This window comes from Schistocerca nitens, chromosome 11 (genome assembly GCF_023898315.1).
Source record: "Schistocerca nitens isolate TAMUIC-IGC-003100 chromosome 11, iqSchNite1.1, whole genome shotgun sequence".
NCBI lineage: Eukaryota > Metazoa > Arthropoda > Insecta > Orthoptera > Acrididae > Schistocerca > Schistocerca nitens.
In genome coordinates, this window is record NC_064624.1 from 134118482 (window position 1) to 134135130 (window position 16649).

The following is a 16649-nucleotide window of genomic DNA, read 5'->3' on the forward strand; positions in this document are numbered from 1 at the left end:
ACTCTGTTACTTGTTGAAGGTTCCAGTGAGGACATTGAGGAAATAGTAAAAAAGTTCAACGACGCACATAATAAAATAAAATTTACCGTGGAGTACGAAACTGACAATTGTCTACAGTTCCTGGACCCGAATATAAAAAAGCAGGGCAACAAACATGCGTTTTCCGTTTATAGAAAACAAACTACAACTGATGCCGTGATCCCGAATGATTCATGCCATCCGCAGGCGTATAAAGAAGCTGCTTTCCGTAGTCTCGTGCATAGGGCAGTCAATATACCTATGAGTGAAAAAGATAGGGAGACTGAAATTAACACCGTTAAGAGAATAGCGAAGAATAATGGTTACAGAATAGATATAGTTAAAAAACTGTTACGAAAATGTAATAAGCGCAAAAAGAATAAACCTGATGGAGAGAAAGCGAAAATTATCACGATGCCATACTACGGAAAAGTCTCACAAAAGATAGCAAATATTTTTAAGCCATACGATGTCAAAATAGCCTTTCAGACTAATAACCTAGTGAGGTATAGCCTTAAGCACGATATTGGCGAGAAGAGAAATAAGTTTGAAAGATCGGGAGTTTATAAGATTCAGTGCAGAACGTGTGATGCAAAATATATAGGGCAGACAGGAAGATCATTCGCGATCCGGTATAAAGAACATAAAGATGCGTTCAGGTTAGGAAATTATGACAAATCAGCTGTTGCGAACCATATATATGAAACAGGCCATCCCCTTAATAGCATAGAAGACAACGTAGAAATATTGCATGTAGAAAAGAAAGGGAGGAAACTTGACTTACTAGAGGAATTCGAGATAGCTATCCATGAAAAGAAACAAAGCAATATCCTAAATGTACAAGATAACTTTAAAGAAATGAGATTTTTTAGCGGGTTTTTAGAATTATTTTAGGGCAGGCATGCGACTTAAAACTTGTAGCATGTCAATGACGGAGTTGCGAGAGGCTAACGATGGCAGACCAATGCAGTAAGGAAATGCGGCGCCCAATAGCATAGCGTTACCGTCAAGCACACGGCGGTAACCACGCCACAACACCTAGGCACGTTAGTCCACAACAGCACCCGGGCCGGCGCAGTCGACAGCATATTTGGTAGCTATGGGACGGCCATCGACCTGCGTCAACAACTTTAATGTAAGACGAGGACCCACAGTCCAATATACTTTTAATTCTTTTTTACTCTATGGACCCACCAACTATTGGTGATGGTATTTTGTCTTTTTAGTACGTTTAATTTCGCGACATAGATTTTACAACCTGATGATGAGAGCATTGTCTCTCGAAACGCGTTGTTAAAATATGTATAAAAATCGCGGTTGAATGCTAAATGTGATAACCAGTATAACGACAACTGCTACCTCGACTCCATAATGGATTATATCAAATCGACAGTCACTTCTCTTGATGAACTGTGGTATCGTGTTGAAGTTGCATGGGCAGCTGTACTTGTACACACCGTCGAAGCTCTGTTTGACTCAATGCCCAGACGTATCAAGGCCGTTATTACGGCCAGAGGTGGTTGTTCTGGGTACTGACTGCTCAGGTTCTATGCGCCCAAATTGGAGACACTGTACAGGGCCCACTTCGGAATGGTGAGATGGCAGCGCCGCTGCATCAAGATAACAGTCAGAGCACGCTAGGGCGGTGCTTTCGCCTCTGGGGTAACGGTTATGAAAAAATGGTTCAAATGGCTCTGAGCACTATGGGACTCAACTGCTGTGGTCAAAAGTCCCCTAGAACTTAGAACTACTTAAACCTAACTAACCTAAGGATATCACAAACATCCATGCCCGGGGCAGGATTCGAACCTGCGACCGTAGCGGTCTTGCGGTTCCAGACTGCAGCGCCTTTAGCCGCACGGCCAATTCGGCCGGCACACACACACATACACACACACACACACACATATACAGGGTGTCCCAGCTATCTTGTCCACCCAAAATATCTCTGGAACAATAATAGCTATTGGAAAACGACTTTCACCGGTATCAATGTAGGGCTGGGGCCTATGAATGTACATATTTGGAAACTTTCTAAAACGAAAGCATATGTGTTTTTTAACACAAACTTATGTTTTTTTTTAAATGGACCTCCTACATTTTTTCTTCAGCAATCCATAGCATGACAAAGCACATACAAAATGGCGTTGATTGCATGGCAATATTCCCATTACATCCCGAGACATTGAGACGCGAAGTTGACGCTTGAAACACCCGACATGCGCTGCTAGCGCACGTCCTGAAGCTCAGGCGTGAACCCCATCCTGCCCGTAATCGCGATGTGATTGACATGTGTAATCACACCTCCAAACTTATCAAGAGGGACACTTACTTGTGTCAATCACATCGCGATTACGGGCAGCATGGGGTTCACGCCTGAGCCTCAGGACGTACGCTAGCAGCGCATGTCGGGTGTTTCAAGCGTCAACTTCGCGTCTCAATATCTCGGGATGTAATGGGAATATTGCGATGCAATCAACGCCATTGTGTATGTACTTTGACATACTATGGATTGCTGAAGAAAATATATAGGAGGTCCATTTAAAAAAACATAAGTTTGTGTTAAAAAACACATATGCTTTCGTTTTAGAATGTTTCCAAATATGCACATTCATGGGCCCCAGCCCTACATTGACACCGGTGAAAGTCGTTTTCTAATAGCTGTTATTGTTCCAGAGATATTTTGGGTGGACATGATAGCTGGGACACCATATATATATATATATATATATATATATATATATATATATATATATATATATATATTGTTGTGGTTGGCAGAAGAGCCAACACCGTGTTACTAGAGGAGGCCGAAATGCACGCGTTTTAGCTCACGCAGGCCGGCGTGAGGTCTGGAACAGGACAAGGAAATTAGAATTTAGAAAAACGGACGTAGCTGGTGGAGTACTTAACTTTAATCCATTAATGATGAACGTCGCTCTTGACGGCACATGATTCACAAAATCAATAGTAACTGAATATGGCGCCTAGCTAGGCCGTAGCAAATGACGTAGCTGAAGGCTATGCTAAACTATAGTCTCGGCAAATGAGAACGTATTTTGTCAGTGAACCATCGCTAGCAAAGTCGGTTGTACAACTGGGGCGAATGCTAGGGAGTCTCTCTAGACTAGACCTGCCGTGTGGCGGCGCACGGTCTGCAATCACTGATAGTGGCGACACGCGGGTCCGACGTATACTAACGGACCGCGGCCGATTTAAAGGCTACCACCTAGCAAGTGTGGTGTCTGGCGGTGACACCACATACATACAGCGTGGTCCATTGATAATGACGGGGCCAAATACCTCACGACATAAGCATCAAACGAAGAAACTACAAAGAACGAAACTTGTCTAGTTTGAAGGGGGAAACCAGATGGCGCTATGGTTGGTCCGCTAGATGGCGCTGCCATAGGTCAAACGGATATCAACTGCGTTTTTTTAAGTAGGAAACCCCATTTTTTAATTACATATTCGTGTAGTACGTAAAGGAATATGAATATTTTAGTTGGACCACTTTCTTCGCTTTGTGATAGATGGCGGTGTAATAGTCGCAAACCTATGGCTCACAATTTTAGACGAACAGTTGGTAACAGGTATGTTTTTTTTAAATTAAAATACAGAACGTAGGTACGTTTGAACATTTCGGTTGTTCCAATGTGATACATGAACCTTTGTGAACTTATCGTTTCTGAGAACGCATGCTGTTGCAGCGTGATTACTTGTAAATACCACATTAATGCAATAAATGCTCAAAATGCTGTCCGTTAACCTCAGTGCATTTGGCAATACGTGTAACGACATTCCTCTCAACAGCGAGTAGTTCGCCTTCCGTAATGTTCGCACATGCATTGACAATGCTCTGGCGCATGTTGTCAGGCGTTGTCGGTGGATCACGATGGCAAATATCCTTCAACTTTCCGCACAGAAAGAAATCCGGCGACGTCAGATCCGGTGAGCCACGGTATGGTGCTTCGACGACCAATCCACCTGTCATGAAATATGCTATTCAATACCGCTTCAACCGCACGCGAGCTATGTGCCGGACATCCGTCATGTTTGAAGTACATCGCCATTCTGTCATGCAGTGAAACATCTTGTAGTAACATCGGTAGAACATTACGTAGGAAATCAGCATACATTGCACCATTTAGAGTGCCATCGGTAGAATGGGGGCCAATTATCCTTCCTCCCATAATGCCGCACCATACATTAACCCGCCAAGGTCGCTGATGTTCTACTTGTCGCATCCATCGTGGACTTTCCGTTTCCCAGTAGTGCATATTATGCCGGTTTACGTTACCGCTGTTGGTGAATGACGCTACGTCGCTAAATAGAACGCGGGCAAAAAATCTGTCATCGTCCCGTAATTTCTCTTGTGCCCAGTGGCAGAACTCTGCACGACGTTCGAAGTCGTCGCCATGCAATTCCTGGTGCACAGAAATATGGTACGCGTGCATTCAACACGATATCGACCTTTACCGCAATTGGTAAACGGTCCATTTTAACACGGGTAATGTATCACGAAGCAAATACCGCCCTTACTGGCGGAATCTTACGTGATACCACTAACGGGCCAACCAAAGCGCCATCTGGTTTCCCCCTTCAAGCTAGACAAGTTTCGTTCTTTGTAGTTTTTTCGTTTGAAGCTTATTTCGTGAGATATTTGGCCCAGTCACGATCAATGGACCACCCTGTATATGTATATACTCTGCAGATCACATTCAAGATCCTGACAGAGGGTTCATTGAAAAAAAATGTATGTGAAATCTTATGGGACTTAACTGCTAAGGTCATCAGTCCCTAAGCTTACACACTACTTAACCTAAATTATCCTAAGGACAAACACGCACACCCATGCCCGAGGGAGGATTCGAACCTCCGGCAGTACCAGCCGCACAGTCAATGACTGCAGCGCCTAAGACGGCTCGGCTAATCCCGCGCGGCAGAGGGTTCATCGAACCATCTTCACATTTCTCTATTATTCCAATCTCGTACAGTGTGCAGAAAGATTGAACGCCTGTATCTTTCCGTACAAGCTCTGGTTTCCCTCATTTTATCGTGGTAATCGTTGCTCCTCCCTAAGTAGGTTGGTGTCAACAAAATACACTCCTGGAAATTGAAATAAGAACACCGTGAATTCATTGTCCCAGGAAGGGGAAACTTTATTGACACATTCCTGGGGTCAGATACATCACATGATCACACTGACAGAACCACAGGCACATAGACACAGGCAACAGAGCATGCACAATGTCGGCACTAGTACAGTGTATATCCACCTTTCGCAGCAATGCAGGCTGCTAGTCTCCCATGGAGACGATCGTAGAGATGCTGGATGTAGTCCTGTGGAACGGCTTGCCATGCCATTTCCACCTGGCGCCTCAGTTGGACCAGCGTTCGTGCTGGACGTGCAGACCGCGTGAGACGACGCTTCATCCAGTCCCAAACATGCTCAATGGGGGACAGATCCGGAGATCTTGCTGGCCAGGGTAGTTGACTTACACCTTCTAGAGCACGTTGGGTGGCACGGGATGCATGCGGACGTGCATTGTCCTGTTGGAACAGCAAGTTCCCTTGCCGGTCTAGGAATGGTAGAACGATGGGTTCGATGACGGTTTGGATGTACCGTGCACTATTCAGTGTCCCCTCGACGATCACCGGTGGTGTACGGCCAGTGTAGGAGATCGCTCCCCACACCGTGATGCCGGGTGTTGGCCCTGTGTGCCTCGGTCGTATGCAGTCCTGATTGTGGCGCTCACCTGCACGGCGCCAAACACGCATACGACCATCATTGGCACCAAGGCAGAAGCGACTCTCATCGCTGAAGACGACACGTCTCCATTCGTCCCTCCATTCACGCCTGTCGCGACACCACTGGAGGCGGGCTGCACGATGTTGGGGCGTGAGCGGAAGACGGCCGAACGGTGTGCGGGACCGTAGCCCAGCTTCATGGAGACGGTTGCGAATGGTCCTCGCCGATACCCCAGGAGCAACAGTGTCCCTAATTTGCTGGGAAGTGGCGGTGCGCTCCCCTACGGCACTGCGTAGGATCCTACGGTCTTGGCGTGCATCCGTGCGTCGCTGCGGTCCGGTCCCAGGTCGACGGGCACGTGCACCTTCCGCCGACCACTGGCGACAACATCGATGTACTGTGGAGACCTCACGCCCCACGTGTTGAGCAATTCGGCGGTACGTCCACCCGGCCTCCCGCATGCCCACTATACGCCCTCGCTCAAAGTCCGTCAACTGCACATACGGTTCACGTCCACGCTGTCGCGGCATGCTACCAGTGTTAAAGACTGCGATGGAGCTCCGTATGCCACGGCAAACTGGCTGACACTGACGGCGGCGGTGCACAAATGCTGCGCAGCTAGCGCCATTCGACGGCCAACACCGCGGGTCCTGGTGTGTCCGCTGTGCCGTGCGTGTGATCATTGCTTGTACAGCCCTCTCGCAGTGTCCGGAGCAAGTATGGTGGGTCTGACACACCGGTGTCAATGTGTTCTTTTTTCCATTTCCAGGAGTGTATTTTCACATTCGGAGGAGAAAGTTGGTAACTGGAATTTCATGAGAAGATTCCTCCGGAACGAAATATGCTTTTCTTTTAATGATGTCCATCCCAAATCCTGTATCATTTCTGTGACAGTCTCTCCCCTATTTCGCGATAATTCAAAACGTGCTGCCCTTCTTTGAACTTTTTTGATGTACTCCGTCAGTCCTATCTGGTAAGGAACCCACACTACGCAGCAGTATTCTAAAAGAGGACGGACAAGCGTAGCACAGGCAGTCTCCATAGTAGATCTGTTACGTTTCCTAAGTGTGCTGCCAATAAAACGCAGTCATTGGTTAGCCTTCCGGACAACATTTTCTATGAGTTCCTTCCAATTTAAATTGTTTGTAATTGTAACTCCTAGGTATTTAGTTGAATTTACGACCTTTAGATTTGACTGATTTATGATGTAACCAAAGTTTGACTATTCCTTTTAGCACTCATGCGGATGACCTCATAGTTTTCGTTATTTAGAGTCAATTGCCAATTTTCACACCACACCACATCTTTCATAAATCATTTTGCAATTTGTTTTGATCTTCCAACGATTTTACTAGTCGATAAACGACAGCATCATCTGGAAACAACCCAAGATGGCAGCTCAGATTGTCTCCCAAATTGTTTATATAGATAAGGAACAGCAAAGGGTCTATGAAGCTACCATGGGGAACGCTATAAATCACTTCTGTTTTAATCGATGACTTTCCATCAATTACTATGAACTGTGACCTTTCTGACACACACACACACACACACACATATATATATATATATATATATATATATATATATATATATATATATATATATATATATATATATATATATATATATATATATGAGGTGTTACATTTTAAACACAATGTTTAGAAAAAACTCAAATTTTATAGTCATTATCTCAATTTTTACCATAGTTTTTAATAGATTCGGAAAACTCTAGAGTTTAGCATTAAGGATTAAACAATAGTATATACTGATCTACAAATTTAATTTGATAGTATATAACTCAGCTGAAGGACAAGCAGGTTCTCTATGATGCTCAGACATATCCCTGAAGCATTGTCAGGTGTTGTCCTGTTGTAATATTTCAGACGCGTTGTGCATGAGCTGCAGCCTGAGTATGCCTGCTACCCTAAGGTAACGTTTCCCTGGAATGCATCTCAGCCTTAAGCAGGAGATGACTGATCTTCTGTGTAAACCAACTCCTCAATGGTTACATGCAAGACTAATGGTTAAAAGCAGAATAAATCAGATTTTGTTCATAAAATATCTTTGTCTCCTTAAATAACTGGAGAAATCAACAGAATAACTCGTTGAATAAAATCCTGCTATAGTTACTTACGACCTCTTTAGTACTGTGGTACATCTTCATTTCGATTTATTTCCTGGTCAAGTAACATTGCAGTGTTCTACGAAATCAGAAGAAGTGAGGTCTCCGTCCCTTCTGAGGCTTCCTATGCAAACGAAATATGCTGAAACCGAAAGGAAATTCTTTAAAACGGTATTATTACAGATTTGTGTCTATTCTCTGTCGCATTAAGTTGACATGGCAAGGATATTGTTGCGTTGAAGCTGACCCAGATATCCCTGTGCCTCATAGAAGTATCGAAGGTGAACTGTGAACAATCACTTACCTGCATTGTTGAATTATGATCATGAAACCCGGTTGATATAATTCGCCTGTCTGAACATCACGACACACTATCACTTTTGTAGGACGTAAATGGAGAAAAGAAGGAATTGCCACACTCACCAGTAATTGTCGTATCAAAAAGTTTGCTTAGAAAAGCATGTGGAAGCATATGCGGCCGATGTTGAATTTCGTAATAAATCCTTCATAATACACCGGCGGAACAAAAATCCCACTACCAAGAAGGAGTTTTGCGGGATAAACTAAAGTTGGTAGGCGTGTTTCTACATCTAAAAGATGATGTCTATTGAAATTTGGCGCCAGTCGCATGGGAGTGGCTCTAGTGGCGCCATGATGAGAATGGAAATCTAGTTGGCTTTAAATATGCGCTGTAACGATCGTGTGAGTTAGTTATCTTTGAGATTGGAGGTGGTGAGTTGATTTTAATCAGGAATGCACGTAAGGCAATACTGACCTTACGACTTATCTTAGAAGGAATATTCAGGAAAGGAAAACCTACATTTCTAGCATTTGTGGACTTAGAGAAATGTTGACTGGAATACTCTCTTTCAAATTCTAAAGGTGGCAGGGGTAAAATACAGGGAGCGAAAGGTTATTTACAATTTGTACAAAAACCAGATGGCGGATATAAGAGTCAAGGGGCATGAAAGGGAAGCAGTGGTTGGGAAGGGAGTGAGACAGGGTTGTAGCCTCTCCATGTTATTCAATCTCTATATTGAGCAAGCAGTAAAGGAAACAAAAGAAAAATTCGGACTAGGTATTAAAGTCCATGGAGAAGAAACAAAAACGTTGAGGTTCGCCGATGACATTGTAATTCTGTCATAGATAGCAAAGGACTTGGAAGAGCAGTTGAACGGAATGGACAGTGTCTTGAAAGGAGGCTATAAGATGAACATCAAGAAAAGCAAAACGAGGATAATGGAATGTAGTCGAATTAAGTTGGGTGATGCTGAGGGAATTAGATTAGGAATTGGGACACTCAAAGTAGTAAAAGAGTTTTGCTATTTGGGGAGCAAAATAACTGATGATGGTCGAAGTAGAGAGGATATAAAATGTAGACTGGCAATGGCAAGGAAAGCGTTCCTGAAGAAGAGGAATTTGTTAACATCAAGTATAGATTTAAGTGTCAGGAAGTCGTTTCTGAAGGAATTTGTATGGAGTGTAGCCATGTATCGAAGTGAAACATGGATAAATAGTTTGGACAAGAAGAGAATAGAAGCTTTCGAAATGTGGTGCTACAGAAGAATGCTGAAGATTAGATGGGTAGATCACATAACTAATGAGGAGGTATTGAATAGAATTGGGGAGAAGAGGAGTTTGTGGCACAACTTGACAAGAAGAAGGGACCGGTTGGTAGGACATGTTCTGAGGCATCAAAGGATCACAAATTCAGCATTGGAGGGCAGCGTGGAGGGTAAAAATCGTAGAGGGAGACGAAGAGATGGATACACTAAGCAGATTCAGAAGGATGTAAGTTGCAGTAAGTACTGGGAGATGAAGAAGCTTGCACAGGATAGAGTAGCATGGAGAGCTGCATCAAACCAGGCTCAGGACTGAAGACAACAACAACAACACATGCCTTTAAGGCGACAAAGATGCCATTATCAACAGCACACTGAGTTTGAACGATGTTGTGTAGTGGTGCTATGAGAAGATGGATGTTCCTTTCGTGATACTGCAAAAAACTTGGCAGGAATGTAGTGACTGTACGTGAGTGTTGGCAGCAGTGGTCACGGGAAGCTACGGTCACAAGAAGACCGGACTCCAGACTGCCACGTGACACTACCGAGAGGGAAGGCAGGCGCGTCCGGTGTATGGATGTGGTGCAGTAAGTACTGGGATATGAAGAAGCTTGCACAGGATAGAGTAGCATGGAGAGCTGCATCAAACCAGGCTCAGGACTGAAGACAACAACAACAACACATGCCTTTAAGGCGACAAAGATGCCATTATCAACAGCACACTGAGTTTGAACGATGTTGTGTAGTGGTGCTCCATCTGCAGCAGCAACCTGTGCAACAGTTGGAACCACAGTGACACAACTGTTACAAATCGGTTACTTCAATGACAATCTCCGAGGCAGATTCCCTAAAGCGGTATTCCACTGACCCCAAACCACCAGCGCTCGTAGCTTCAAACGTATCAAACGAGAGCACGCTGGAAGGCAGGGTGGAGGTCAGAGGCGTTTTCTGATGAAAGACGGTTCTGCCTCGGTCCCGTTGATGGCTATGTGTGGTCAGAAGGAGGTCAGGTGAGCGACCCAACGACTCTGTGCCTGCAGCCTAGATACACTGTACTGGAGGGCGATTTTGTATGACAGTAGGAGCAACCTCGCGGTCACCCCATGCATTCTCACCGCAAATTTGTACGCCAGATTCGAGCTGTTCAGCTGTCATTACAGGGTATGTTTTCCAACAGGATAACGCTCGCCCATGTATCCCTGTTGTAGCCCTATATGCTCTACAGATGGTCGACATGTTGCATTGGCCTACTCGATCACCATATCTGTCTCCAATCGATCTCGTCCTATGGAACATCATTGTACTAGAACTTAAGCATCATCCACAACCAGCATTAGCCATCCTTGTATTAACCAACCAAGTGCAACAGGCATGGAACTCTATCCCAAACTCACATCCGGCACCTGTACGACACAATGCATGTCCGTTTTTACACTTACATTCAACATTCTGGCAGTTACACTGGTTATTATGAAATAGGATATCACATTTGTATCGACTTCTATCACACTTACATGAACCAGTAATTATGTAACGTTAACCAGGTTACCTAGTCAAATGTACCCCAAAAATTTCATTATTTACATTACTTGTTTCTTGGTGCAGGAATTTTTTTCTGTCATTGTAGTAAATGTAGTAATTGTAGTAATGTAGTAATTGTAGTAAATGTATACCAAGCACCTACAGGTAACTTTAGTCTGTTTATAGAGGGTGTACCATAATTAATGGTGTAACCGAATATTGTTGAAAGTACATGATATTAGATGCAAGCAATCCAGCAGACAAAGGCTCTAAAATGCATACCAGAAGAGCTATGTGCATTTCTTCTTCGACACTGTGAAACAGAGCTCTTCTTCTGCAAGCTCTTTGTTTTCCATATTTTGGGTGGAGATAGTATGGACCAAAACAGGCTGTAAAATGAGTATAGGTATTAAGCTATGTGCACTTGTTCAGTAGAAGATATGTCGACATAAAAGTTTTCTGGGTATGGTACCGCATCATAGTCTATAAAACTACTGCGTTTATACAATATGACGTGGTACAATTTTTTTTTCCAGAAAACTTTTATGTCGACTGACTCTGGCCATGGAAGCCTACGCAATATATTAGAAGAGATGTGTTTCACTATAGCGAAGATGAACAGGTGTTTATAGTTCTTATAGTACACACTTTAGAACCTATGTTTACTCAACATTTTTATCTTGTTTTGGTCCTTACTACCATCTCCAAAATATGGAAAGCAAAGAGCTTCAATATAAGAGACTTGTTTCACAGTATCGAAGATGTTCTTCTGATAGACGTTTTAGAGCCCACGTTTACCAGACTTGTTTGCATCTAGTGTTGTGTACTCTCAACTGTGGGCATTTACACCATTTGTTATGATACAAGCCACAAATCACCTTGAAGGTCTATTGCCCTATTTAACGACAAAAAGAAATAGTGACAATTGATGATTTTGGCATACATGTTCTCAAAAATTTCTCCAGTAAAAATTCATTACAGTCAGTAACATTAGCATTAAGCTTAATTACTACTGCAAATTTCCCAACTAGCGTAGCTAATTGCTTGAAAACAGCCAGTGATAATATTTTTGTACAAATAGCTAATGAAGAAAATTATGTTACAAACCGTTAATATCTTTGTACAAAGAGCTAATGAAGAAAATTATGTTACAACTGTTAGTCAATGACCCCATACACCAGATCATGCAATTTCTTTTGTTAAATGTTAATAATAAGACGGATATAAAACTTACTAAATCAGAGCTCGAGTGTAGCCAGCAAGCCACAAATTGATCATTTTGGCAAACTGCTCACAGATATGAACTGTAGTTGTGTATACTGGCTCACAGCATTAATGGAAAATACAAACAATGATTAATAATATACTTACCGTTTTTGAGAGCTGCTTTTGCCAAAACTAACCCAGATTAGACCAGAGTCTACAAATACACTGTGGATTACTCAAGGAATAAAGGTATCTTGGAAGACAAATAGGAAACTGTATCTGTCACTCAGACACAAGTCTGGTTTTGATACTGTAGCTTATAGCAAAATGCACTGCAAAATATTAAAAATGGTGCTGTGGGTGTCAAAGCAAATGCATAACGAGAACCAGAGGATCACATCAGGCAAAATGAACAGAATATGGAATTTAGCAACAGGAGAGACAGGCAGAGAATTTGAGATGAAGAGGGACAGATAGTATTAAAAGTAAATGATACACTGGTAACAGATGTGTGCAATGTTGCAAAATTTGTATCAAGCATTTCATAACTGTTACTGAAAAGTTGGTGATGCTGCCATGAAACATCTCGTACCATTCATTACAAATAACTTCGCCAACATATAATACCTGTAGAAGTGATGTCAACCAATAAATATTCAAAATCAAAAAGGTCAAGTGGTTTTCATAAAATAGCAGCAAAGTTAATTAAAGAGCGTGCTTCTGAGTTTGGTAACATATTAAGTTATCTGTGTAGCCAGTCATTTATCAGTGGAACATTGCCTGAATTGTTGAAAGATGGTGAAGTTAAATCATTGTTTAATAAAGGAGATAAAGAAATACTGTTATGTTTATGTCCATTTTCACTTTTCCCATTGATCAAAATTTTAGAAAAGGTAGTATACAATCAGCTTCTTAACCATCTGACAACAAATAATATATTGTCATGTCACAGTTTGGATTTCTATAAATGGTTTCGATATTGGGAAGGCTGTTTATACACAAAGAAAGGATTTACGTATTTCATTATACAGTAAATTACAAGCTACTAATATATTTTGCAATCTCTTAAAAGCATTTGACTGTGTAAATTAAATGTATTATTGTTTTTATTTTATTTGATAATGTGTTTACATACCACACAGCACATAAATAAATCCTTTTGAGTAAATTAGAATATTATGATGTAAGAGTAAATGCTGCAAATTGTTCACAATATTCTTTATGTCTGAAAGGACACAAAGGGTTTCAATACAGAAGGGACATGTATTAACATTTCAGGCTTCATTCATCTGTGTACCAATTATAAGTACAATCCCACAAGGTTCCATCTTAGGGCTCATAACTTTTCTTGTGTACATCAGTGACCTTTCGTCAATGACATTATGAGATGCCAAGTTAGTTTTGTATTAAGGTGTTATAAACATTGTAATACATAGCACAAAAACTATTCAGTTTAGAGTTTATAAAGGTTCTCCACCAGCATATGCCTAAAATATGACATGGAGCAGATAGAAGAAGTTGACGGTGTTAAATTCTTTGGATTTCAGCAAGAGAATAAGTTCAGCTAGGTGGAGCATATCACAGAATTGCTGATGTGCCAAAACAAATCTCTGTATGCACTGCAAATGTTGTAAGACATAATGGATATAAAAATGATAAATCTAGCATACTATGCACACTTTCATTCCGTAATGTCATATGGGATTATTCTTCAGCATAATTCATCCAGTCAGCCTAACTTTCTGTGAGTTCAAAAACGTGTAATGAGAATTATTTGAGACATGAATTCAAGAAATTCTGCAGGAGACCTGTTTACAGAATTAGGTATACTAACTACTGCTTATCCATATATTTATTTCGTAGTGAAATTTCTCATTAAAAATATATCTCCTTTTCAATGGACAGTTCAGTTCATGGAATCAGTACTGGAAATAGAATAAACTTCACAAAATTTTAATGTTAAAACTTGAGTCCAGAAAGGTGTCCATTATTCAGGAACACACATTTTCAATAAATTGCTAGCAGTCATGAAATGTTTAACTAAAAATGGAGTTCAGTTTGTGAAGAGCATGAAGAATTTATTGACGGGCAATTCCTTCCACTTCAGTAATGCATTTTGTTAGCAGAAACGACTGTTGTGTAGATGTACTGATAATATCAAACAATGTATCATGTACAATTCAGTCCAGTAATGTAGTCATTGTTGATAAGTGTTGTAAATATTTTTCTCTGTCTAAACTTTTTCACTTGGAATCCATGAAAGATAATTTAGCATATCTGTTTCTCTTTGTAAATGTTTATAGTGTATTCTTGTTTCCCGACATATTCTACATCCGGGGGGATCTATTCACTACAGATTCATATTCTACGTCTGGGGGGATCTACTCACTACAGATATATTAGAACGACAACATATCGACTCTAGTCTAGACAAAAGGCTGCTAAGTGATGCTATGTTTCAGAATCATCCACAATGGAAACAGTTAAGAAGGTTGAGGAGACGATGGCCACGGACCTGGGAGCCCTTCTGGACGCTGGGGACGGCGCCATCGTGATGCTGGTGGCAGGCGACACACGGCTGGCGGCCCACCGGGCAGTCCTGGTGGACAGGAGCCCCGTGTTCGCTGCCATGTTCCAGCACGACACGCTGGAGGCCAGCAGCGGAGAGGTGGCCATCGCGGATGTGGAGGGCCCGGTGCTGCGCCAGCTGGTCTCATACCTGTACACCCTGCGGGCCCCCCAGCTGCCCAGCATAGCCCCCCAGCTGCTGGCCACAGCAGATAAGTACGCACTGTCGGGGCTTAAGGCAGAGTGCGAGAAACAGGTGGCCGCAGAGCTGGCTCTGGAAACCGCAGCAGCCACAGCGGTTCTCGCTGTGAGGCACTCTTGTAGCAGCCTCAGGCAGGCTGCACTCACCTTCATCAAGAGACACACCCACCAGGTGATGGCCACCCAGGGATGGGCAGATGCGATGCTTCGTCAGCCTAAAGATCTGATTGAAGTGAGCCGGCTGCTCTCTGATCCACCGGCAGAAACCAGGTAAGCTGAAGACAAACCACTCATCTTTGTTTCTTGTGAATGTGTGTATTTCCAAGCCTACAATGCTCGTCACTGAGTTTCCTTAGATGTGTCCCTGCTGTAAAGTACACCATTACAGGCATTCGTTTCCTGGTAGCTCATGGTTCTTTAACTGCCTCCTCATAACAGGTTCATCGAACCTCTAAATTTAATTGTGTTTATTAGCAGATAAACATGGTTTACGTAAAGTCCGGGAACACTTTCAATTATTATTTATTGCACAAGAACTAAACATTGTACAGATGTCCTACGTATTGTATTTTGAAGAGAAACTCTGAAAGTCTTTTTTACAAACTTTTCATATGCGAACCATGAGTGAGCCAGCAGACGTCAATACGGTAATCGAATTCTTGCCATAGCCGTCCCAGCATGGCATCGTCCACTGTGGCAGTCACTTCCCGTATTCTCTCCTGGAGCTCTGCTACATCACGTGGTAGGGGCGGGTACATACACCAGATCTGTAATGTGTCCCCACAGAAAAAAGTCACACGGAGTGAGATCTGGTGATCGGGGAGGCCATTTCATGAAACAGCTGTCCCCTGCGAACAAAACTCAAAAGGCTTGTCTTCGTTGTCGTCATTGAGCTTCTGCACCTGCTCCAGTTTGAATGGTTTCATAGACAGCTGCTGTCGCAGGACTTTCCAACCTAGCATTGGAGACATTTCGAGTTCACAGGATGCACGACACACCGATATCTTTGTACTCCTTACTAATGGCCGGCCGCTGTGGCCGAGCGGTTCTAGGCGCTACAGTCTGGAACCCCGCGACCGCTACGGTCGCAGGTTCGACTCCTGCCTCGGGCATGGATGTGTGTGATGTCCTTAGGTTAGTTAGGTTTAAGTAGTTCTAAGTTCTAGGGGACTGATAACCTCAGAAGTTAGGTGCCATAGTGCTCAGAGCCATTTTTGAAGCTTACGAATGTCTCTCGTACACGGTCCATATTCACTTCACTCACATTGGGATGTCCGCTTCTCTTTGCCGCACACAAGCAACCCATCGTAACGAATTTGTTGCGCCAGTGGTAAATAGCCTTCCTTGTTGGTGGCTTCTTACAGAACTTGGTTGTAAACATCTGTTGAACAGCTGTAGCACACTTGCTTTTGTCGAACTCCAACACACAGAAAGCTCGCTCCGCCCCTGAACTCGCCATGTTTGCGTCTAGCGCTGACTATCAGCAAATTACAAAACTACGCTGTGGCGGTATACATAAAAAAAAAAAACTTTCAGGTTTTTTTTTTCAAAATGACATATGTATGATATCTGTACAGTGTTTGGTTCTTGTGCAATAAATAATTGAAGTTTCCAGAATGACATTTTCACTCTGCAGTGGAGTGTGAGCTGATATGAAACTTCCTGGCCGATTAAAACTGTGTGCCGGACCAAG

At 42.8% G+C, this 16649-nt stretch overlaps 1 protein-coding gene across 1 annotated transcript in view; it reads left to right on the top strand.

The window, feature by feature from the left end:
• LOC126213156 (speckle-type POZ protein-like) overlaps nt 1-16649 on the top strand; it is a 39203-nt gene that overhangs the window by 13088 nt on the left and 9466 nt on the right. The window contains exon 2 of the mRNA XM_049940779.1: nt 14650-15226. Coding sequence (XP_049796736.1) covers nt 14661-15226 — 566 coding nt within the window. The 5' untranslated portion in view covers nt 14650-14660. The remainder of the gene's footprint in view (nt 1-14649; nt 15227-16649) is intronic.